This window comes from Tenrec ecaudatus, chromosome 14 (genome assembly GCF_050624435.1).
Source record: "Tenrec ecaudatus isolate mTenEca1 chromosome 14, mTenEca1.hap1, whole genome shotgun sequence".
Classification (NCBI taxonomy): domain Eukaryota; kingdom Metazoa; phylum Chordata; class Mammalia; order Afrosoricida; family Tenrecidae; genus Tenrec; species Tenrec ecaudatus.
The window spans coordinates 37,117,782-37,143,633 of NC_134543.1; the positions used below are offsets into that span (position 1 = coordinate 37,117,782).

The 25,852-nt window shown below is 47.0% G+C and overlaps 1 protein-coding gene and 1 pseudogene across 1 annotated transcript in view; both read right to left on the minus strand.

Annotated features, from left to right (window-relative positions):
• PLEKHH1 (pleckstrin homology, MyTH4 and FERM domain containing H1) overlaps positions 1–23,485 on the minus strand; it is a 51,043-nt gene extending 27,558 nt beyond the window's left edge. Inside the window, exons 1-4 of the mRNA XM_075531052.1 lie at positions 23,343–23,485; positions 6,652–6,714; positions 5,603–5,752; positions 1,394–1,477 (exon numbers count right to left, since the gene is read on the minus strand). Of these exons, the coding sequence (XP_075387167.1) occupies positions 1,394–1,477; positions 5,603–5,752; positions 6,652–6,714; positions 23,343–23,468 (423 nt within the window). The 5' untranslated portion in view covers positions 23,469–23,485. The remainder of the gene's footprint in view (positions 1–1,393; positions 1,478–5,602; positions 5,753–6,651; positions 6,715–23,342) is intronic.
• LOC142426924 (U1 spliceosomal RNA) lies at positions 762–915 on the minus strand (annotated as a pseudogene).
• Positions 23,486–25,852: the final 2,367 nt, after the last annotated feature.

Sequence of the window (25,852 nt, forward strand, 5' to 3'; positions counted from 1 at the left end):
ACACACACACACACACACACACACACACACACCCCTCTCACACACACACGTTTGGTTGTGCCAGGCTCTGAACTTTGCACATTGTGTACAAGGCAGCTTCAAAGAGTTTGTGGAAAAACAGAATTAAAAAAAGATAATGGGATTTTTTTTTCCACAAATTTTTTGAAGCCCCTTTGTACTGATTTCTCTGAGTCTGGCTTCTTTGCTTAACAGATTATCTATGAGATTCATCCTCTCGCTGCACCACATTTTTATTCTAAACATCCTTTAGCTATTGGAAGAGTTATAGAGAATTTATGCTCATAATTAGCACATTCTAATGACTGGACTTTGTGAGTTACAGTCACTAAACCCATTGCTATCTAGACGATCCTGACTTAAATCAGCCCCATAGGGCAGAACAAAATTGCCCCCATAGCATTTCTATGGCTGTAATCTTCTTCATCCACACCCTCACACCCTCCATAACATTTTATTGAGTCTTTGGTGAAAGTTGACATAACCGACTTAGATCCCCATTTGATAATCTCCACACCAACTGTTCAGTGACAATGATTATATTTATTACAATTTTGCACTACCTTTTAAATACTTTTATTGAGCACCTTCTAGTACGGGTTACGGTTGTGGGAAAACCTTGGCTCCAAACAACTAGCAGTCTAGCAGGGAACCTGTGCTGTGTGTCCAAAAATGGAATCGTGAGGCAAACAGCGCCAGACACCGTCGTGCAGGTATGAACTACCTGTGTCAGAGGAGCAGGGGAAGAAGAGACAAATGGTCTTTCTTTCTTTTTACAGGGGAGTTTCCCACATTTGGGGGAAATCGCAGGAGTCAGCACATCGTGAGTGCAATGGGTAAGCTGGCCCTGGGAAAGCCACCTTCTTGATCCTGGTAGCTTCCCTGCCAGGTAAGTATGCGGTCTCCCTTTCCTAAGCCTCCCTGCTCCTTCCTTTGATTTCAACGGAGCGAGGTTCGGACTCTGTTCATTTGCGACTCCCACTGGAGCTTCCCATCCCGAGTTTCCTCCCTAAAGCTATAGCAAGTGGTGAACTCCAAAAGTGAGCAGGCGGCCGAGGAGAAAGTGGAGACAATGAATGGTGACAACTGTGTGTGTGTGTGGTCTTTAGATGAAGACTGACAGGGACTTTCCACAAGTGAGATTAGTTGCTTCTCTTCAAACTTCAACACTGCACACAACTAAACAGGGGCTCTAGGGGACCTCATGGGAAACAAAAGGAAGGGGACGTTCCAGTGTTTGCCTTGAGTGCTGGGCAGATCAACAAATGGAATGTCAGTCGGGACACCATGGACAGACCCGCAGAAAAAGCTCCAAGGACGGCAGTGGCCCAAGGCGCAGCCGGGTCAGGATGCCCGAGGGGAGTTTTCAACACACCTCTGCTAACTTAAGAGTCACCCATTCCTTGATCTTCGCAGCCTTTTCTTGAACGAGTTTTGCTTCCTCGGCTCTCATCTGCTTCTGTAGGAAAGAGGGTCTTCAGTTAGTGACAGCAAGCGCCCATAGGAGCGGGTCGTGTGAGTGGGAAGCCCAGGTGACCGGATGCTGGGGGTCATTAGCAAAGCAGAAAAGGCTGACGTTCAAAATGATAAGTGAAGTGAAAGATGCCATGCACGAGAGGCACTGATAGGAAATGCCTAGAGAGGCAATCCTCTGAGACAGAACGCGCATGGTTACCAGGGCCTGGAGGGTGAGGCAAACGGAGAATGGCTGCTCAGCGCAGACGGGGTTTCTATCAGGATGCTCTGGAACTACCCAGAGCAGGAGTTGCCCACGGTGTGAATGTACTGAACTGCTCACTTTACAATGACTAACTTTATGCTACGTGATTCTTACCTTCATTGAAAATGAACGAATGATTCATGAGAGGAAAGGGTAATCTGTGTCATAACTGTAAATTATTAAATTATCAAAACAACAAGAACAAAGAATCCCTTCAATTCAAAAGACCAATGGCGGGGACGGGGTGGGCGAGCATCTGTAACCGAAACAACATACAAGTTGGTTTGAGATGAGCTACCCAACAAACATATGCAGAGGCTAAGAACAGAAAATCAACAGAAATAAAGGGGGGGGAAGACCCCAAGAGCTATTTCCCCTCAATCATAACTTGAGGAACGGGGATAAAGGCAAGACACCATTTTATTATATCAGAACAACACAAGTTAAAAGTTAGATTATCACCCCAACTGGTCAAGAAGTAAGCCTTTCACAAATGGACAAAGACTTTTGGAGGGGCAGAGTCCCTGGGTGGGTAAGTGGTTAACATGCTCAACTGTGATCTAAAAGGTTGGAGGTTCAAGTCCACCCAAAGAGAGGCCTAGAATCTGCTTTTGAGAACTCGGTCCTGGGAAGATGTGTAGAGCCCTATGAAAGCAGGCTGACACCCACGGGTGGAAATCAACTCGATGACGGCAATTTTTTTTTCTTGAGGACAATTTGAGAGTATCCGCCAACATTTTACATGTACATACCACTAACCTAACTACCTGATAGGCTGATAGGGAATTGCCGGCTGCAACATTACTTGATAAACCAAAGGCTAAACAAGAACTCAAAACTGGAAATAACCTCATTGTTCCCCAGAAAGGGTTTGGTTAGAGATAAGCATGGTACACCCACGTAACGGAATGTTATGCTTCACTCCACAGAGACAAGTTTTCCAATGTCAAGAGAGGAAATGAAGGGGTGGGGAAGGAAAGGCTTTACTTGTCATTTTACAAACTTCTGGTGTCTCTGCATTTTTTGTTACAAGTAGGGATTCTTTTTTCAAGTTCTATATTTCTCCCAAATACTCAAAAAAGGATATAGGGTAATTAGACGGGAGATTTTGGGACCTAAAGAATAGCAGTCTAGAATAGAGTAAAAGTCTGGGCTTTGAGAAGGTAAGGCACTTGGCTGCCAACTGAAAGGTTGAAAGTTCCAGTCTACCCAGAGGCACCTCAGAAGAAAGGCCTGGCAATGTGTTGAAAAAAATGAGCCACTGGAAATCCAATGGAGCACAGTCCTACTCTAACACGCATGGGTTTGCCAGGAGTTGGAATCTTCCTTACTCAACTGGGACAGGCTGTGGCACTTTAACCCGACCCCGCAGGCCTGTTTGCTTGGGACATCTGGGGAGAACCCTAACTCCTCTGGGCAAGTGCCTTCCTGTCTACCCTGGAGGAGAGTACATCTCCCGTGGAGCTGCTCTCAGGACACAGTGAGCGAGTACACAGCACGTGCCTGACACGGAAGCGACCAGCCAGCTCTGCGGGAGTGGCAGTGCCCTCGCTCAGAGACCTGGAGACAGTGCAAGCACACTGGTCACGCTCACAGAAGACGCTTGTCTGGTAACTGCAGGAGCTGGGGCCTGTGCTCAAACAAGGGAGTCTGAGGCCGGGAGATGGAAGATGAGCAGTTCAGATTCTCAGCATTTCAGAGTTGGAAGAACCTTCAAGGTAAACAAACCATTGAGTCATGGGAACTAAGTACATAAACCATGGCCATTTCATTCTGCAATGCCGACGTCTGCTTCTGCATTGCGATGGCAGAATTGAGTAGCGATAGAGAAGACCGTGTGGTTCAAAGTCATATAGATGAAGGAGCGTCAAAAAATTCATCGAAGAGCCCTGGTGGCAGAGTGGTTTAGTGCTGGGCCGCTAACCGCAAGGCCAGCAGTTTGAAACCACCAGCTGCTCCAAGGGAGAAAGACAGGGTTTTCTACTCCTGTGAAGAGTTACGGTCTCAGTTCTACCCTGCCCTATAGGGTCACCATGAGTCAGCATGGACTCAATGGCAGTGAGTTTTAAAAAAAAAAAGTTTGTTGAAAACTTCCACTCTCTCTTAATTCCGTTTTCACAAGACCTTTTTGAAGCCCGCCTGTATGCTCTATTTGCCTTTGACACAGAAAGCTGTCGCTCCTGGGCTGAGTCCAATTCGCCCTCTCTGTCAGTGACACAGTGCCAGAAACGGGCGCCCAGAGGGGTGAAATGACTTGCCTCTGTTCAGTAGTGGCACAGCTGGGACTTAGACAAGGTCTCCTGAACAGCTCCCTTTCTGTCCAATCTTGATCTATTTATCACCAATGTAAAATGGCCTCGTCTGACCTAAGAAACCCCCGTAGGAGTCATTTGGCTCACCGATCATTTTGCCCCAAGAAACTTGCACTTTTAATGATGAGCTACTCCAACGAGGAAATAAGTTATCTCAAAAGAAAAAGGAAAATTAATTAGAGGTCCCTTATATGAAAATTCTATTTCCTCACCAATTTTCAGGAATACGCATCCCCTGTAGAGTGTGCAGAAGCAAAGACCACAGAGGGGAACAGTCGAGACCAAGATTTGCTGGTGATGGAGGGAAAGTGCTACCAGGATTAGTCAGGACCAGCTCTTTACAGAGATGCCCATGTGGGAAATGAAAGTCACCTGACCACACAATGGAGTGCTTCCAGGGGCGTGACAGAGCTCTGGGGCCAGAGGAAAGTTGAGGAAGCATGGCCCAAAGCAGAGGGATGGGGCAGAAACAGGATGGTGTCATGGCCTGAACTTTGCCCCACCCCCAAATATGTGTTGCACATCCTGACCCCTATACCTGTAGTTAAAGAGCCCTGGTAGTGCTAATGGGTAAGCACTGGACTGCTGACCTCAAAGTCAGTGGTTCAAAACCCACCAGCTTCTCTGAGGGTAAAACTGTCTTAGAAACACTATGTAGAGTCGCGTATGAGTTCAAATCCACTCGATGACAGGGGGTTTGTTTTTAGGTATGCCTGTGGCTACAGTTCCACTTGGGAATGGGTTTTCTTTGCTATGTGAGTGAGACCATATCCATGTAGGGCATGTCTTAAGTTACTCTATTTTGAGATCTAAGAGATTGAACAAGCAGGCCAGCAAGCAGAGATGGGAGAAGGCAGATGCCATACCTCATAAAGACAAGGGTGCAAAGATACAAACCATCGCTGGCAATCCTGGGCCTCGGTGTCCTCAGGAGAGGAGGCCCTACTTCTCAGAGGCAGTGGCAACTTGGGTCTCTGGTGACGCAAGTCACTGAGAGACTTTGACCAACCAGCTGACCAAGTCTGACTGTCCGCTTCTGTACTGCTCTGATCGTATTACAGATAACCTAAGTTAATTCTCATAATAGACCAAACCCAAACCCAACAAACCTGTTGCCTTCCCCTCCACTCTGACTCAGGGCAATTCCAAGTGTTACAAAGGTGAAATGCTCCAGGCCTTTCGTGAGAGGCCTCTGGGAGGACCTGACTTGAACTGTCAGCTTTTCAGTTGTCAGTCAAAACCTTTACTGTGGTAACTGGCAGCCTACAATGTATTCTAACCCGTTTTGTAGGTGCATAAATGGGGATCGGTGATTTAAGTAACTTGCCGACAGTCACAAAAGCAGCAAGTGCTCCTGACTCCAAAGTCCTTGTCTTACTGTGTCTCGTGCTTGGCTTCTAAACAGATAGCGAGGAAGCCCCTGTAATAATTGCATCTGTACCTCCTAGAACAGTCTCACGAGTGAGTGAGTGCGTCCCCCACCAGAAGCTGGCCGGCCAACTGGTGCAGTTGCTGGAGAGGGGTTGGTCCTGTGCTGTCCATTAGCCCTTACCTGTTTTTCCAGCTGGGCCTCCAGCTGGCGGATGAGCTCATCTTTGCCCTGCAAGGCTTTCAGCAATTCTTGGTATTTCCGATGCAGGCTGCCTGCTGAGTCTACGTTCTTCAGGTTGGACAGTTTTACCTTCTCTTCCATCACGCTCACCTAAAAAGTACCAAATGTTCACAGCACTGGGGCTTTGTTGTGTGAACAGGCTACTAGGAAGGGACAGGAAGGCCTTCTGATGTCCCAGTTTGATTCCCAGGCAGAGCCTTCACACAGAGGGCAGTTAAGGTCAAGGAGTTAAATGACTATTTATTATGCCTTTACCTGGGTTAAAAAGACATCGATAGAGAAGACACTTATGTGGATACTCTAACAAAACAAAACATAAAAATGGTTGGGTCTCAGGCAGCTTAACCCTGGGGTCCCAGTAGGAATTAGCTAGGCAGGATAAATAGCCAGGGGCGGCTCTTGCAACCTCCGAGTGAGGAATTTCTTGTTTTCTGAAAGTATACTGGCTCCCCAGATTTCTAGATGCTCTTGAAGTTAGGCGGGGCCATGTATTTGCTTTAGCCAACAGGTTTTGAGCGCTGGTGCACAGCTCTCTCCTTCTGTCATGGCAACCAAGGAGGCTGAGTGTTACGGATGGTCCCGTGAAGCCTCCTGAGCCTGACTCCCTTAATGACTGTGGGATAGAGTCCCTGCCTAGCCCTCAGTGGATTTGTACCTGACTCCCTGAATGACTCTGTGGGATAGAGTCCCTGGCTAGCCCTCAGTGGATTTGTACCATGAGTAAGAACTTAATGTGATAAACCACTGATATTTCAGGGTTCATGTGTTACCTCAGCATAGCATAGCCTATTTTAACTAATATGTTTATCCAAGTACCGCATTGACCCTTACCCAAAGATTACTTCATTCCCATAGAGAATTCCATGGAACGTATGTTTTCAGAAGGTAAATATGATGCCTTGTTTCCAGGCGTGTCTAATGGAAAGGCCCAGGAAAGGGCAAAAATAACCTCCCTCCACATACCCCCACCAATCCTCTCTCCCCATTACCTGGGTCTCTGCATTGTCTGCTCTCTGCTCTGCCTCCAACAGCCTCTGCTCCAGCTCTTGCATCTATTCAACCAGAGAGGAAGAGGAGAGAGAGAGGCCTGATGTTTCTCTGTGAACATGGCATTAGAACAACTCACGGGAACTTTTGCTGACACTGCATGCAGACCCCCACCCCCACCCCCCACCCCACCCCCGCTTGTTTGTCAGGGGGGCGCTATTCCACCTGCATTTCAAACACTGGTGGATCAGTCAAGTGAACAGGTTTCAGCAGAGCTTCCAGACTAAACACAAACTAAGAAGAAGGACTAGGCTGTCCACTCCGGGGGATTAGCCACTGTACGCCTTCTGAATAGCAGTTTAACACTGGCAGAGGAAGTGCCGGAGATGAGTCTTCAGGTTGGAAGGCACATAAAATACGACTGAGGAAGAGCTGCCTTCTCAAAAGAAAGTCGACCAGAATGATGTGCATGGAGTACGGCTTTCAGGAGCGTTATTCGCAGATGGGGCCCAACTCAAAACGAGAAGAAATAGCTATAAGCATCCATTAGTCATCAGAATACGGAATGTATGAAATATGAATCTAGGAAAATTGGAAGTCATCAAAAAAAGAGAGAGAAATGTTGGAGTGCATAAAAATCAATATCCTAGGCATGAATGAACTGAAATGGACATTATGGGTCATTTTGACTCAGACAATCATATGGTTTACTATCCTGGGAATGACACATTCAAGAAAAATGGCTTTGCATTCATATTCAAAAAGAACATTTCAAGATCTATCTTAAAGTATAATGCTGTCAATGACAGGATAACGGTTCTACCTGCAAGTACATCGAATTAATACACCTAATTACTCAACTTTATGCACCAACCACCAAAACTAGTGAAGAAGAAATTTAAGCATCCTACCCACCCCTTCAGTCTGAAATCAACCAAATAGGTCATCAAGATGCTTGAGTAATTATGGCATTTGGAATGTAAAAGTTGGAAACGAAGTGGAAGGAACAGAGTTGGAAAGTATGTCCTTAAGTGATAGAATCAATGGTGGAGTTTGCATGATAGAATTTTGCAAGATCAATGACTTCTTTATTATAAACACCCTTTTCCAACAATGCAAATGGAAACTGGTCACATGGACCTCATCAGATGGAATACACAGGAATAAAAGTGGCTACATCTGTGGGAACAGATGCTAGAGAAACTCAGTGTTAGCAGCCAAAGTCAGGTCAGGGGCTGACTGTGGAACAGACATCTATTGTTCACACGTAAGTTCACGTTGAATTGAAGAAAACGTAAACAAGTCCATGAGTGCCAAAATATGACCTTGAGTCTATCCCCTCTGAATTCCCAGATCACCTCAAGAACAGACTTGATGCACTGAACACTAGTGACAGAAGACCTGATGAGCCGTGGGATGGCATCATACATGGTGCCTGGCTATCAGAAGATACAGCGTCTGGGTCTTAAAGGCTTGAAGGTGAACAAGCAGCGATCTAGCAGGGAAGCAACAAAGCCCACATGGAAGAAGCACACCAGTCTGGGCGGTCACGAGGTGTCAACGGGATCAGATATCAGAAGTTCAAAAACAAGCATCCAAATTGATGTGAAGGAGCATAGACAAAATGGAGAACCTAAAAGCACCTGTAAGATATTGGGACAGCCCCTCCCAGATGGGCCACGTGGAAGGGATGATGTATCCAGGGTGCAGTAGGGCACTGTTCAAACGCATAACTATCCTCTAGGTCTTTAATGTTTCCTCCCCTATTATTATGGTCTTAGTTTTACCTCATTAATCCTGTTAGACCTGTGTATGTTCATGTGTATAATTAAGATCATTCGATGCATGGAATCCACATGAGAGAACCTCTGATTCCCTGAGGTACAGAAAGAGAGGGAGGGGGGCCTGACAGCAACGATGACCCCACTCAAGAGAAATGAGTGACAGAATGGCGGGTGAACAGGTACACTGGGTGGTATAAAATACGGGGGGAAGAGGGGGAGGAATAACAGTCATATTTAATATAAGAGCAAGGTTCTTGGGGGGCAAGGTGGGGGAAGGCAGGGATAAAAGGGAGTTAACGTTAAAGAGTGTAAGAAGAAAGAAAATGTTTTGAAAATGATCGTGACAACAATTGTACAATCATACTTGATCTAATTGAACTATGGATTGTTACAACATCCGTAGAGCTCCGAATAAAATGTGTGTGGAGGATCATACATGAAGAAAGCAAAGCTCATTATATTAAGAAGGGAAGTAAGAAAAGATCGAAGGCTTGAAGAGCAAGGCTCACTCTGAGGACTGAGGTGTGCTTGGCCCCAGCCCTGCATGGTATTTTCAGTTGCTTCATATGCGTGTGGGAGTTAGACAATGCATAAGGAAGAGGAATGAACGCATTTGAATTACGGGTCTTGGTGAAGAATATTGAAAGTACCAAAGGAACGTTCAGAAAGTACTAGAAGAACTGCCAGAAGAACAAACGAATATGTCTTGAGCAAATACAGCTAAAGTGCTCCTTAGAAGCAAGGACAGCGAGACTTTGTCTCCCGTACTTTGGGCAGTTACCAGGAAAAGGACATCATGCTTGGTAAAGTAGAAGGGAGCAAAAACGAGGAAGACCTTCAAGGAGATGACTGGCAACACGGTGGCTGCAACAATGGGCTCAAACATAACAATGGTAGGAAAGCACGGGACAGGGCAGCGGTCGTCCTCTGTGCACAGTGTTGGTATGAGTTGGAACCGATCAAAGACACCTGACACCACCAGCAGCTAGAGCAGTTCAAACTGCCCCTTTCAAGTTGGCCAAGCACCAAGGTAAAGAGTTTCATGACATCTCTCCACTTCCCACCAGGGACACATTGAACGTGTTGTCTCAAAGTTGGATTCCTAACCCCTATACTTATAGATGTAATGTAATAATATAACCTTCTATTCAGTGTAACATCTCCCACTCCAATCTAATGTAATGCAGACAATCAACAAGATGAAGTCATACTTATGTACGATGGATCCTAAATTTCTGATTTATATTAAGAGACATACTTGTAGAGAAAGATAGATACCATGTAAAGATGACCAAGGAATAGAAGAATGCTTGGAGCTACCAAAAAAGAAGGAATGGCTCTGGCCAAGACCTTGATGTGGCCCTTCAGCCCCTAGAACTGTGAGGAAAAGTATCTTCCTTAAAGCCACCCACTGTGGCGTTTGTTAGAGACCCTAAAACAAATCCACTGCCAATGAGCTGATTCTGACTTACATCGACCCCACAGTGAAGATCACAACTGCCCCTATGGTTTCTAAGACTGTAAATCTTTACAGGAGTAGAAAGCGTCATCTTTCTCTGGCAGAGCAGCTGGTGCGTTGGAACTGCTGACCGTGAGGTTGGCAGCCCATTGTATACCCCGCTATACCACCAGGGCTTCTGACATAATAAGACTGACTCCTACAAGTATACGAGAGGTGTAACATGGAGCCTGGGTCTTCTGTGAAGCTGAATGGGCTCAGGGCGCCTTTGGGGCTCATCTTGTCAGCTCCAGACCAGCCCTCGGCAGGCTTTGCCTTTTCCTTGGCAGCTTGACCTTCCCCAGCCCCTTGACTTGATATTCACCAGTCAGCTGAGCAATCTGTCCTCTTACCCACTGTCACATCAACTCCACAAATGAACTGTCCCCGACTCAAGAACGAGAGGGAGGGTGCCCCTGCCTGGTGCTGAACAGTGACGGGGGTTTCACAGGAGGAGGGGTTCCTTTTCCAGAACCAATGGCCCCCTTTTCCTTGGGGCAGACTCTTCTGGCCAAAGCAGGCCCAGATGCTTGCAGGGCAGGCTCCCTGCAAAGGAGAGTTGGGATTGCATTCAATTGAGCACCCAGGTAAATAGAACTCAACTTGACCGCCCACACGACACAAAGGCCCTCAGGGGCTCCCACGATGCTTGCGCCTCCTCCCTCCTCCTCCTCAGAATTTACTAATCTTGATCCGACTCCTCACTCCAGCCTGAGGGGTGAGCGGATCCCAGCAGACTCTGTCATTAAGCAGAGCTAGAGCCTCAGGCCTGTCCGAGAGGAGTCTCCACCTTCAAACAGTTGCTATTCGGCAAAGAGGGAGAAAACAGCATGAACCAGTGAGATGGTTATGGGGTGGCTGTCCCGGCAAAAGAATTCCCCTAGATGGGGGGGTGGTGGGAAAAACTCACTGCCACCCAGTTGATGCCGACTCATAGTGACCCTATAGGGCAGGGTAGAACTGCCCCCGGGGGTTTCCAAGACCAAAACCCTTTACAGGAGTTCAAAGTTTCATCTTTCTCCTTTGGTGGGGCAAGGGGTTAATATATAGTGGTTGTCCAACAACCAGGTTACTGGATAACTGTATGACTCTTCTCCATCCGACACCTGCCTGCCTGCCTGGTCAACTAGCTTTTCTCTCCCCAGGAATCTAAACTATGGACTGGAGAGACCAGCGCTGGGAAGGAAGGGGCTGTACCAGAGAAGGCACCCCACTCACACAAGGCATCAAGTTGATTAGGACTCATAGTGACCCCGGAGTAAAATTGCTCCTTAGGGTTCCCGAGACCAAAGCATTACAGGAGCCTGTCCCCAGGTAGTGGGAGCTGCAGTTCCTTCAGCTGGGTGAGCTGCCCCAGGATCCTTCTAACCAATCCCGTTTGCTTAGGCTAACCAGAGTTGGCGTCCTTGGTCCTCTTTTCTTTAAAGTGACACATATTTGCCAGTTCAACCTATTTCAGGTGCACGATTCAGTGATAGCGACTACAGCCATCCATCACCCACCACTGTTTACCAAATTCCCGTCACCACAGAGGTGGTTTCTTTGTCTGCATTAGAAGCACTCAAACAACTGCAGCGACCCAAAGCGTTTTATTTTAGAAATATTTAATGTACTGCAGTATTACATGGAAAGGCCCTGGGGTCTTGACAAGTCTCCCAAATTGCCCTTCAGATGGCCTATTTCGAGCTCTTATCCGCTCTGCAGCCGAGGAGAGGCATAAGCTTCCCCTAAGAAATGGCCATTCCTACTCCTGACCTTCTGCAATGAACAGCTGATGTTTTAGAACTTCACCTGATGGGAAATTTGCTCTCCTGTTTTGCAGATGGAGAAGCCAAAGTAGAGTCCAGAGTGAAAAGTAGTTCTGTCCTGCCTCCCACTGGTCATTTCCATTTCGGGTGAGAGGGACAGTGGTTCACCCTGACATTAGTGTTTGCTATTGTGAGTTGCCGTCAAGTCAGTTTGGATTTGTACTGACTTTCTGTGTAACAGAACGCAAGGTGGCCTGGTCCCGCCCGCACCGGTACTATGGATGTTGCTATGTTTGAATTGGCTTTTTCAATCCATCTCATCAAAGCCCCCTCTCTTCATCCATCTTCCACTTTCCCAGCCACGATACTCTTTTCTAGTGCTGTTTTCTCAACGGAATGAACTGCGGCCTGCCCATTTTTAAGAAGCATTCTTGTATTTCCTCAAAAGACTGATTTGTTTGTCCTTATGATGGTCCCAGGTAGTCAGTCTTCTTTGCTGACACCACAATTCGAAGGCACCAGTTCTTCGATCTTTTTTCCTCGTCACAAGAAGCATTTCCCCTCTCAAACTTTTAGTACCGTCCCGTTCAGGGGTGCCCTTGCTGAGACAGAAGCTGTGGCGAAGCCCTTTGTGCAGCCGGAGGTTTCCTCCCTGCCCGGGGCTGCCATGGGGTCCTGCGACCCACCCAATCATTCTGACCTTTCTGGCAAGGGCACCTGACACTCAAAAGCATTTTGCATTCATGTTTCGGCTGGAGCTTTCTTCTGGGAGACGAACTGTGCACCCTGGAAACCTTGTGAACATGCGGAACTTCTCACAGGAGCTCGGAAAAGCTCTGGCAATGGGTGAATGCTCTCATTTGGGGTCTCCTTCATTCTTGGAGGGCTACCTAGACCCATGTCCTCAGCCGTCCTTTTAGACGAGACTCTGAGTCTGGGTGACATGCCGGCAAAGGAGGTATCAGGTTCAGGAGACAGACAGGGGGATCTTCTTTCACCAGCTGTGACTCACACCCAGGACTCATCAGCTGCCCTCAACCTTTCCGCAGCCACCCGATGAAATGTATTTGGCATGTACCTGGAATTTCACCCGCATGTCCAGAGCTCCTCACTACACAGCAGACATGCTGTGAACTAACAGCTCCTTGGCCTCCGGCAAAGAAGCCCGGGTGCCACCGTGGTCAGAGAGCAAACGAGGTCTGCTAGCTGCCCACCAGCTGCTGCACACGAGAGAGACGCAGCAGTCAGCTCTGTACAGCTCTATCATCTTGGAAACCCGGTGGGGAGTTCTACTCAGAGGTCAGTGTGAGTCAGGCCGGACTCCAGTAGGTTGGTGGAATTTTCTGTTGGATTTTTGGGCAACAATCCTGGTAGCCTGGACTCTCCTGCACCCATGCTGGGCACTGGCCTGAGCTAATGGCCACGGCGTTATGGGTCTCAATCGTCCCCGTAGACAGCAGGCGTTCACAGTCGTACCATTGCCTTCCACCACTGGCGATCACAGGGTGACCTTAGAGCAGCAGTTCTCAAGCTGTGGGTTGCGACCCCTTTGGGGGGATCGGACAACCAACCCTTTCACATATTTCCTATGGTCTCTCCCGCTGGGGCTGCGCCCATGCAGACACACCCACGTGTGAGTACCATACTACATGACAAAATTTTCATTTATTTGTAATTAGAAATAAACATTTCACACTATATAATTACATCCTGGTTTTGTGATTAATCACTATTTTTTCATTATGTTCAATTTGTAACGATGAAAGTACATCCTGCATAGCAGAAATTTACATTATGAGTCATAACAGTAGCATGAAGTAGCAACGAAAATAATTTGATGGTTGGGGGTCACCACCACATGAGGAGCTGTGTGAAAGGGTCGCGGCCTGAGGAAGGGTGAGAACCACTGCCCGGGAGAACTTTCACTTGTGCCCATTTCCTCCCTCACAAGAGGGTAAGGCAGAATCCAGGGCTGCCGTGAGAGTGCTCCCCCACACAGTAGAGCCCCGGTCCGCACGCTAATCCGTTCTGGACGGGGCGTCAAGCTGTGATGAAGTTGAGTTCCGAATCAATCTTTCCCATAAGAAATAACTGAAGACAGATTGATCTGTCCAATAACAAAAACTCAGAAGACCTGGCCACATTAGGCCTATTCTTTCAGGAACGGGCCTCCTCTGCATATACATTTCTTCAAGTTCCCTTGATCTAGATTGCCCGTAAGCATCTGAGAAAGACATCATGCTTGGTAGAGGGTCAAGCTGAGCTATTATTGTTTTTAACTCTGCTGTAATAAAAATAATGGACTCGAACTAATTTTATGGGGGAGCAGGCAGCAGACCAAATGTGGATATGCTAGTTTCTGACTGAAGAAGAGAGGGGGCATAAAGCGTACTAAGTCTCGCCTGTGGGCGCCACATACCCACAGTTCCAGACCGCCGTTGTATCGCAGAGGCCACGGCGTCCACCAGGGGGACGCTGAATGGGGCTCAGGGGTAAAGGCCATGACCAAGGTTCAAGGCATCCGAACCAGATGTGGGCATTCCCAGGGCCCTGACACAGAGGTTTAACTTAGTAAGTCTAAAGCCAGGACCCAGATATGAATTTGAAAAGAAAACCCCAGGTGATTTGGACACAGGTAGCCCAAGGACAACACTCTAGAAAATACTAGGTGAACGCCAAAATAAAAACAAAGCTGTCTCCTTTGGGGTCAGAACCTGAGTTCTGGCCACAGGAGCACTGGACTGTTCTAGACTGCTTCAGAGGGCAGGTTCTTGCACAATCCTACACTGGGCGGGACCGCCTCCTCCTTCAGACCCGGCACGGGAGAATACGCCCTGTATTATGGCGCCAATCAGGCGCTTTTCACCAAGGTCCTATCCAGCCATTAGTGACCCAGGCCTCACGCTGTAGACCAAGGGTGACACTCTGACCGCCAGCGGGCCGCATGCGGCCCCGGGGTAATTTTTTGTGGCCCACGATGCTCTGAAAGACAATGTAACCAGGGAATTGTGTGTACGGGATTGCCTTGACCTCCCCTAAGCGCTGTTTTCTTCATAACAATTTTTTTCTATTTTCATTTTATTTCATGAGGAAGCATTGAAGAACTAGAGGAAAGTTGCATGTTTCATCAGTGCCATACTGCACGCTGACTGGCTCGTCTCTTTCTTGTGGCCCTTCTGTGAGGGGCTGTCCAACTGTCTACAGATGGGCTTTGAGACTCTACTCTGCACTCCCCCACATTCACAATATCATTGTTTGTTCTCAGTCTTTGATGCCTGATACCTGATCCCGTCGACACCTCATGATCACACAGGCTGGTGTGCTTCTTCCATGTGGGCTTTGTTGCTTCTGAGCTAGATGGCTGCTTGTTTACCTTCAAGCCTTTAAGACCCTAGACGTTATATCTTTTGATAGCCAGATATCATCAGCTTTCTTCACCACATTTGCTTATGCACCCATTTTGGCTTCAGTGATCTTTTCAGGAAGCCGAGTATCACAGAATGCCAGGCTATTAGAGCAAAGTGTTCTTGCATTGAAGGAGTACTTGAGTAGAGGCCCAATGTCCGTCTGCTACGTTAATGCTTAACATAAAGATCTATTTTCTTATCACTATATATAAACATATTTACATATATACGTACCTATATTTAGACCTCTATAAATGTCCTTTGCCTCCTAGTTCTTTCCTCTATTTCATTTTACTTATTTTTTTTAATTTCCTTTTACTTTCCTCTTGTCCCACTATCATGTTCATCCTTCATTCGGGTTTCAGTAATTCCTCTTGGTTACGTTGCCCTTGACCATGCCCTACCAGGCCTCCTAGACCGTCCTTGCCATTGATTTTCGATCACTTCTTATTCCCTTGTCCCTGGGTTGGTTGACATCGCCCTTCTTCCCGCCTCCCCTCCCCCAACCATCAGTCCCATTGTTTTCTCCTCTGGATTGTTTAGCCCACCTATCTTATCTACACAGACATAACTTTTTAATTTCTACAAGTCAACAATCCATGTATTTTTTGTCTAAAAAGCTGTCTTATATATGTATACTTTCATTTTCTCAATAGTATTTAAAATTTTATATAATTGGCTAAATAATGATACTATTTTGGACACATTTATTTTAATACATCCACTTAGAATTCATTTTTTCTCTAATAACATTTCTGAATTTTAAACATTTCTTTTTTAAAATCATTTTATTGGGGGCTCGTACAACTCTTACCACACTCCATCCATCCATCCATCCATCGTGTCAAGCACATTTGTACATTTGTTGCCATCATCATTCTCAAAACATTTGCTTTCTACTTAAGCCCTTGGTATCAGCTCCTCATTTTTCCCCTCCCTCCCTAAATTAATGATACTATCAATAAAATTACCATATGCCCCATGGAGATTATTTACAATAGTCCCCAATAAAATCATCATGCTGTCTCTAAAGTGGACCAGGAATAGATATAAACTGCAGGTACGTGAATGAGTTTTGAACTCACACTTAGTTGTAAGCCCAAATCTGGGACAGTTGCCCTCACGAAGCGATCACTGAAGAGATGGAAGACGTCAGATAGTGCCTGGTGTCTGAGAGGCTTGTCTTAAAACCAGCAGCCATCTAAATGAGTGTCATCTAAGTCTGCGCAGAAGAAACACACCAACCAGCACGAGCAAGGGATTATTAGCGATAAAGTCCAGATCAGAAGGGGGGACGATCAGCGCTTACATTCTGAGCACTCAGTTGCAGGTGGCTGTGGGAGTCAGTGTGAGCTCCAAATCCAGTTACGTGGACTTAGTCTCCATCGAATTGGCTGAGTCCACTCACCACACCGAGTGCATCAGAAAGTGGATTACTGCAGACAAGGAGAAGGTAAAATGTAACATCCTACCATTGGTTTCTTCCTTTTTGGCCATTTTCAACTTGTTCTAGCTTTTATTACATTCTGCTATATTTTGGACTGAGGTTCTTCTGTGTTTTATTCTGTTTAAGCTACTGGCTTTAAAAAAAACTTGAATTATTTTCTTTATGTGAAACTCAAGATAAGTCAATTTAGAGAGATAGTGACTAGACTAATAGTTTCTTTGGGTTATGGTGGAAAGCTGGGGGGGGGGGGGGAAACAAACCAAGAAAAAAAACCCCAAACTCACTGCAATGGAGTTGATGCTGACTCATGGAAACCCTGTAGGGCTGGGTACCATGTTCTCTGTGAGTTTCCAAGACTGAAACTTATTTTTTATCATTTTATTGGGGGCTCTTGTAATGTTCCATACACCAATTATATTAAGCATTTTTGTACATATGGTGTCATCGCTTTCTAAACATTTACTTCCTATTTGAGCCCTTGGTATCAGCTCCTCTTTTTTCCCTTCCTCCCTGCTCCCACCCTCTTGGCCCCTTGATACATTATAAGTTATTATTGTTAAGACTGAAACTTTTTCAGGAGGAGAAAGCCCCATCTTTCTCTTTGTGGAGCAGCTGGTGGTTTTCAACTGCTGTCTTTAGCAGCCCAACAGGCACCGGGGCTCCGGGCTTAGAGGAAGAGCTGCTATTCATGATATAATGTATTAAAACATTTAGTATTATATAGTATATTTATAAATAAATTTAGTATATATAATGTCTTATAACAATAAATCATAATAACAAAGAATTGGAGGTTAGGAAGAGATCAAAATCTCTCTCTACATGTACACACATACCTGCAAGAGAGGGGTGCACAGTGAATGAAACTTCTAGAAGACTTCTACTTCCAAAGCAACCAGATCTCTCAGCACAGAGAGCCGCAAAGACATATCCTCTGATGATTCCATGCAGACTTCCACGCATTTCCAACTAGTCCTGACAGCCCCTGTAGTCTCCTGGCGGGCCTGGCCTTCTCACAAAGTGTGAGTCACTTAAGGATATGTTTTCCGGGCCTTTTTATGTTTTATCCTCACGCTGGGAAGCTAGTGCCTATGCGGAATTGCCGCTTTTGTAGAATCCCTGGTCTGAGGGGGAAGGAGTGCTAGTCATTGTTCTTTTGTTTAAGTGAGCTGAACTGAACCATTTATACATTAAAAAAAAAAAAAAACAGGCCCTGGACTCTAAGGTTTTGGTATATGAATTTGAAACAATTATTTCAAAATCTTTATTGTCAAAACTGGTAAGGGATTCTGGAAAAGGGGAAGTGTATTCTATTGGATTAGAATAGGACTTAGGAAAATACCACTTCAATTGGCTACTTTGAGCTAAATAAAGAGGGATGCTTTATTACATTCTTCCTTCCTTTGGAATTCCACTCAGATCCCTTGTGCAATCAGACAGGAAGTATGCACATAAGAACATTTAAAATGAGTTAGTTCTAATGTTAATGCTATCTATTCATCACAATTCCTATAAAGCTCTTTTGTAGATAGATATTATACCCCCACTTTTCAGATGGGGGAACTGAGATATAGGTTTAAACAAGAATGGGAAAAGTCTATGAATCAATCACATTAAAATATCCATTCATACTGCCTCTCAGCAGAGTATCAATCCTTTGATTGACCTGCTTAGTATTATAACTTCTCCAGTAAGTAGGCCATGGAAGAGTAGAGGGAAATGCCCCCCCCCACCGAGCAGAGCAAGCTGTAGATTCCAAGTCACTGGCCACTCCCTCAGACTGCTTTATAGAACGGACAGTGTGCACAGGGGCCAACTGACTCTGGAATGGGGCGATCCTGGCAATCTGGGGTCCACACCAACAGCTCACAGATCTTGAGAGGCGTGACAGCAAAAGTAAGGATCAGACAGCCTCTTCTCCTCATCCTTCAACTAGCTCCTTGTTCTTAAACGAGGGGTTATGTGGTAGGCTTGATGTTTGCTCTGATTTTTTTTTTTTTTGGTAAGCACAGAGTACTCCACTTGTAGGAGTTCTCGTGGTGCAATAGTTCATTGCCAGGCTGCTGCGATAGCCAAAAGATTCGCAGTTCAAATCTCCCCAGTTGCTCTACTGGAGCAAAGACCTGGAGGCCTGCTTCCAGAGACGTTGCGGCCAAGGCAACCACAGGGCACTTCCACTCCGACACATGTGGTCTCTGCGAATGGAAATCAACTCAGTGGCACCTAACCAGCACAGCGGCAGAGATTCCACGTCTAGAATGGCAGTTCTGCAGGAGGGAGGTATGAGGCAGTTGCACATAGTGGGAGGAGGAAGGATAGGTCCGAAATTCTTCCAAGCCTTGGCAGCCAACCAGCAGTGTGTGACCCCAGGCCGAGAGGGCCCCTAGGACGTGTCAGGCTTTCCTTTCCCTGCACAATGGCTCTCAGTGAGTGAGTGGTGCCACCTCTCCCTGCCAGCCCCAGCCCGCCCTTGCAAGCTGCACTGCGGAGGGGTGGAGGGAGAAGGGGGGCGAGGGCTGGCCAGAGGAGCTCTGGGTCTAGGCACTCCGCTGAGATGGCTCACCTGGGTGAGTGGGTACCAGTTCGGTAGCGGACATATTATTATTTATGCTATTGTATTTTCTATTTATTTTTTTTCCTGTGCTCCACTGCCCCACCTCCCCACCCCTGCCAGCCTGGACTTAATAGACCCCACTTCTTTCCCTGTACTGATTTTGAAAGTTACATACTCTGTTTTTACTTGTCATCAATCCTATTACCCCAGTCTTACAGATGTCTAGTTATTCCCTAGTATTGATTCTTTCATCTCTCATATAAATAGGACCCCCAACTATTAACTGAGCATACATATGGTTACCCAGAATAAAGACGACATTTCTCAATCTTTCTTGAAGGTGTGCATAGCCCTGGGATTATGATTTGGCCAATGTATAGAAGTAGAAGGAATGTCTGCCACCTTTGTGTCACGAGCTTAATAGGAATGGGGTGAAATGAGATCAGAGTGCACCATCTTCAGAGATGCAGAGGGTACCACCCTATGGGGTTGACTGCTTAGGTCTGGAACATTACCTTCGAAAAAATAAACATCGAGTCTGTCTGGTTTAAACCAAAAAACCAAACTCAATGCCGCTGAGTTGATTCTGAGTCATGGTAACCCTATAGGACAGAGTAGACATGCCCCCAGGGTAAACATTTACAGGGGAAGAAAGCTCCGGCTACCTTAAATTCTTTCACCCGTAAGTGAGGCGGGCAAACTGTGGCCCAGCTCTGCGTGCATGCGCCAGGCATGGATTCTGTGTTTGCTTCTCCTGCTTAGCCTCATTCCGTCTCCTCGGTCTGAGGCTTCCTACACCTACCTTCCAAGTTTGGAAACTTTTTAGCCATTAACTAGGAACCTCTCTCTCATTCTCTCTCTACTTTTAAAACCTCGTGTTCTCGTTCTCGTGTCTCGGCCTCCGTCTCCGTGGCTGTGCTGCGTTCTGGTGATGTTCGCAGGTGGATCTCCCTGTTCATTTAAGTAGGTGTTCACTGGGGCCCAAGTCTGCTGCTCAATTTGCCCACTGAAAAGGCCGTCTTTAACGGAAAATACTTGCCACTGCTAGGAGTTCTGTGAGCTTCTTTTTCAAGTCTGGAGATTCTTTCGGATAGCCCAAGGTTCTTTTATTTCCATTTCTTCTTTATTATCTTCCACAGATTTAAGTGCATTTACTTCATAATCTCTTGCTGACATTTCTATTACTTGGAGTTCTTGGCGGGTCTCCTCCAAGGAGCTGTACATATGGGCTCTTACTATCTTACTCTTTACCTCCTCAAATTGTTAGTGGTTTCAACTGTACATTCATCTTCACGAAGGCTTTTCCCCCCACAGAAGAGTTGGTGGCACAGTGCTGAAGCACTCAGCTGCAAACTGACCCAGCAGTCACTCCGGGGCAGGAAGGTGTGGCCGCTCTGTAAGGCTGCCTGCCCTGGAAGCCGACTTGGGAGTTCGGCTCGGTCCCCAGGTCGCTGGGAGGAAGCATCGACTCCGTGGCAGCAGGTTGTTCATCCGTCTCCCCTGTGGGGGTCCTCCTGTGTGGTTTGGGTTGAAGTCCTGCTTCTGCAGAGGACGTGGGTCTCTCTCCGCAATGTTTCCCAGAGGCGATACCACACAGGGAGTAGAAATTCAGATGCTGGACTAATGCGATCAACGGCTGCTCAGGGGAGACTTCGCTTTGACTCTAGTTTCTTCCGCCCAGAGCCCTGGCCAAGCCTGAGGAAGTTTTTCTGCCATCTCCCTAGGCTGGCGGCTGATTTTCTTTCATCTACCTTTTTATTTACAGTCGAGCCTCCAGTGGGCTTTTTTGATATTCTGGACATTAAATGTAAACCTCAGTTTCACCCCCAACTGGCTGGACCTCATCTCTGTCTCCAGGAAGATTAGCATGCAAACCCTCCATTCCAAAGGGAGGCAGGCCAGCCACCCCAGGTTACCTGGCTCAGCTGGCAGAGCTGAGTATCACTCAGGAGTTCCCTTCGTGTTGCCCTCCCTCCCCCAAGGTGTCTCTTACTATTTTCAGTGCTCAGTCTGCGTTTGAAAGGAAATTTTGCACGTGTCATCTAGGATTTCTATGTCTTTCGGAAGGTGAGGGACTATACTTACTTTGTTCTCTGTCCACATTGCTCGAAACAGAAATCTCCGCGGAGGGATGCTTTGTTGTTTGACCTCACAGCATCGAGTCCATGCTGACTTATAGTGACTCCCCTGTGAGTTTCCGAGACTGTCACGGTTTACGGGAGCAGAAAGCCCAGTCTTTCTTTCACAGAGCTGCTGGGGGTTTTGAACTGCCAACCACGCAGATCACAGTAACACGTAGCCACTACACCACCAGGGCTCCTTGTACAGCTACCGTTGATTACAATTTCTAAGATAAGACCCATAAATACCTAATCGTATGAAGCAAGTACTGTATGCTAAACGTTTCCATGAGTTTTCGTGCTGTTTTGTTGAGCTGTAATTTGGGTGAAAGTTCACAGCAAATCGCTGTTGTCATAGGTGATGGATTGTGCTTTGTGACACTGGCTGCCAACCCCACAGCACTCTTCACACTTCCTCCTGGGTTCACCATCCCCCATCCTTCTTTCCTTACCCCTTCCTGCTTTCCGGCAGGAGAACGATGGGCTCCCTACTCCTGTCCAGGGGGGCACCCTCGGACCCCTCAGGGGCAGTTCTCCTCTGCTCCAAAGGGGCACCGTAAGTCAGAATGGACTCAATGGCAGTGAGTTTGTTTTGGGGGTTTGTTAATTTCTCTGCCTTCTGAGCTTTCTCAGATGGTTAACTGTTCTAATGAGTGCGTACCTGCCTGGCGTTACCGCTCACCATATTGGCCTATCATCTCCCTGAAAGTTGAACCAGTGGGGGGTGGGAGGTGGTCCAGTTTCAGGTTTGAGGGGTGTCCCTGGAGTATGTTTTATTCTTTTCTTCCCTTGTCCCCTTCCCCCAATAGCATATCCAAAGGCAAGCCTCTCAAACTTTGTACAAATGTACAAAACTATCTTCTGGTAGCTTGATAAAAATGCAGATTATTAACAGCACCCCTGGAGATCAAGAGAACTGGAGTGGGATCAGGAATACGCATGTAGGCCGAGCACCCCAGGTGGCTCCAGGTGACGCAAGTGGTCCTAGGACTCCACTTGGAGAACCCATGTCTAAGGTACGCATCCCTTCTTCGTACTGGTACCTGCAGCCATCCACGTGAACCTTGATGGTCTCTGTTTTGCAAAGTCTGGACTAGGTGACACGACTGTCTACAGACCCAAGGTTCACAATTTCTAGTCCAGGAGCATGGACATGCAGAGATGCACTACTGACTTATCTTCCAAATACAGTAAATCACGTGTCCAGACTGCGACACTGTCTGGAAGGAAAGTGAGCTCCGTTTTCCCTTTGTACTACAAAAGACGTGAGAGATGAGGCTTTCCACCCCAATACAGCTTTACAGTCTCGAAACCTCACAGGGATGATTCTGTTCTGTCAGAATGGGCACCGTGGCAGTGAAGGGGTTTTGGTTTTGTTTCAACTATAAAAGAAGGCAAGTGGATACAAAAAACAATCTTACAGGCAGGATGGCTGGTTCCCTGAAGGCAGACACAGATGGCTACAGTGCGGGCTCCATTCTGAAGCAGCTGTCAGTCAGCCATTTGCACTGTACCTGCCCACAGAAACATCAGGCATGGGGCCTCTTTCCCAGACCAGCCCACCAAAGCCTGTAAAGGTAATCATGGTCCCCAGTTAAGGACCCCTGTCTCGCCAGGGCCTCCAGATGTGGCCTCCCGTAATCCTCAGAGTAGTTCTGAAAGGTAGACGTTCTGTGACCTTGCCAGGAGATGAAGGAACTCGCTTGAGGTCCCATCACCTAGCTAAGCAGCCGCAGAGCCGGGCACATCTGGGTCCAAAGCCTGGGTCCTTGTGCGTCATAGAGTGGGCGACTGGGTGGGGATTCTCCTGCAGCCCCAACGCCCCCAGAGGTGACCGAAGACCAAGACGTGCGCCGTGGCTTTGGTGTGCCATAAGAATCGGGGGAGGAGGAGGGACCATCAAAATACAAAGTGACAGTTTGGCAAGCAGCTTTGATGTTGGCCTTAAAAAAATATAAAGAAAAGAAATACTACCTAGGGTTTCATTGTGTGTGTGTGTGTGTGTGTGTGTGTGTGTGTGTGTGTGTGTGTGTGTGTGTACAGGCTTCTAGCTGGAAGATCACCTTCTTCAAGGCTCCCTGCCTGACACCGGCCTCTGCAGCGAGGCTGAGCAGCTTGCTCTCCTGGGGACTCACCTTGTCAGCCAGCAGCTCCCTTATCTTACTGGCCTGTAGGCGGAACCGGAAAAGCTGGGTCTCCAGGGCCAGGCAGCGTTTCTGCCAGTCCACACTGGCCCGGGCTTCCACCTTGAGCTCCGCCATGCCGAGGCCAACTTTGCCTATTCCGGGGAGCCCTGAGAACCAGCATGCAAAGAGAGGAAAAGATAGGTTAGTGCAGTGCATGTGTGAGGAGGAGGAGGCGCGGGGCACCGGGCAAAGGAAGCCAGCGGGCAGAGAAGACAGGGAAATTATGTCGACCCAAGATCACGGCTTTCCCTCTGGTCCTTTCCCAACTCCACTGCCCAGGTGGCCGGTCCCATCAGAAGTTGGATGAACAACTTCAGGAATCATGAGCCTGAATCAGGAGAAACCTTAAGGAGAACCTAGTCTCACTTTTACAGAAGTGGGGAGTCGGGCCCCCTGTGTACAGTCAGCAGATTCAAGGTGCCGCCATGCTTCTCAGGCCCGGAGACACCAGGGAAAATAAGACAGGACTCCTGTCTTTGAGCTTTTCAAGGGACTCTTGGGACATGTAATTTTAAAATTTCAAGAGAGTCGGAACTACTCACAGAAATACGGACGCATGAGGGAGCGGAGAAAGAGGCCTGCCTGGCTTTGTGGGGGCAGGGGAGGTGTGGAAGGGCGGTGGTTGACAGACTCGCCCAAGGTCGTACAGCTAGTGTGAGGCGGGGTTCTGGTTCCCAATTGAGTCTGATTCTACTAAGAGGATGATGCCCATCATTGATGCAGACCGTTAGCATAGCAGCAGCCACTGAGGCTCGAGTCCACTCCGAGGCACCTTGCAACAAAAGCCTGGTGCTCGGCTTCTGAAAATCCAGCCACTCCACCCCCAAGGGAGCACAGCTTTACCTAACACGTGGGGCCACCGTGAGCTGGAGCGGCCTAGACAGCAACTGGTTTCAACTGGTTCCCACAGAGATTTCACCCAGAGAACAAATGGAAAAGAAAATGGTATCCTTTATATTTCCATGACCATTTTAGCTGGGATTTTGTCCATTGTCATTGAAGCAGCCTGTTTGGGGACAGGTTCTCACTCTCCCCTTCAAGTCATAAAATGAAACCCAGAAAATGACTAGATATCTTGCTGCAGTCATTCAGGACCAACCAACTAGACACCTGTAATATTATTCCCAGCCAGGAACATTTACCCAGACACCTCTTGGGTATAAACTAAAAACCAAACCCACTGCCGTTGAGTTGATACCAACTCAAAGCAACTCTATAGACCCCACAGGGTCTCCCAGGCTGTAATCTGTATGGAAGCAGCTGCCTCATCTTTCCCCTGAGCAGCTGCGCTTATGTTTGAACCCTGGAGCTTTCAGCCAACAGCTGAGCCTTGTAACCCCTGTGCTACCAGGGCCACCACAACATAAAGACAAGATAACCGGGAGAAGCAAAACTTGATCGAGATGAAGAGGGCATGGGTGTGGTTACAAGAAAAGATTCTGATCCAGAGTGAGTGAAAAGAAGAAAAGAGATGGAATCACCATATATTTCTATTAATTATTATGCTCAGCAACAAGTGTAAACTGTCCCAAAGCATGCCATTCAGTCACCCTGGGTGTTAGATAATTCTAAGGAATTACTGCTCATTCCACCCGGGTGGTCACTTTAAAATAAAATTTTAAGTCCCCAAACCAAGATTGTTGCCATCAATTCTGACTCAGAGAGACACTGTGAAACAGAAGGAGCATCCCATATGGCTTCCGGGGCTGGAGTCTGTACGGAAGCCTGCTGTCCCATCTTCCTCCCTTCAAGTGGCTGGTGGGTTTGAATCACTGACCTTTGGGTTGGCAGTCACGAATTTACACACTGCACCGCCCGGGCTCCTTCATGGTCACCTTAGAATTACATTATTGTAACAAACCATTTTTACTATGTCAGGTTGATAATATTAAGGTTCTTTTTTTAATGTCATCTGTTAGGATATCTATCATTTCCAGGTGAAATGATGTCTGAGATTTGCTTGAAAACACTCCATGGCCAGGGCATGGTGGCTGTGTATGAAATCAGATGCGTCAAGATGTGGGCAATTTGTAAAGCTGAATGGTGGGTACTTAGGGGTTCTTTAAACTGGTCTCTCTAGTATATACCTGGAATGTTCCATAATAAAAGTTTGTTTTTTAAATAAACGAAAACTCAGTCATCTCTCAAGCTGTTGAACTGATTTTAACATGGTGTCTCAGAGAGCCTCTATGTGATATTTGATGGGTGAATCACCAATGTTGCTTCCTACCTACCATTTTCAAATATCTTCTGCTCATTACACACTACAAAGAGTTATTATGTGCTGAATCTTTATTGTATGCAGGCACCTGAGGCCATTTTGATCCTTACAACACCTGTGAGGCAGGTACTGTTGGCCACAATTCCATATGAGGACACTGAGGAACAGAAAGGTTCTCTAACAAAGCAATACATAGCTAGTAAGTGGTGGGGCTGGGAGTCTATTTCCAAAGTCCTTG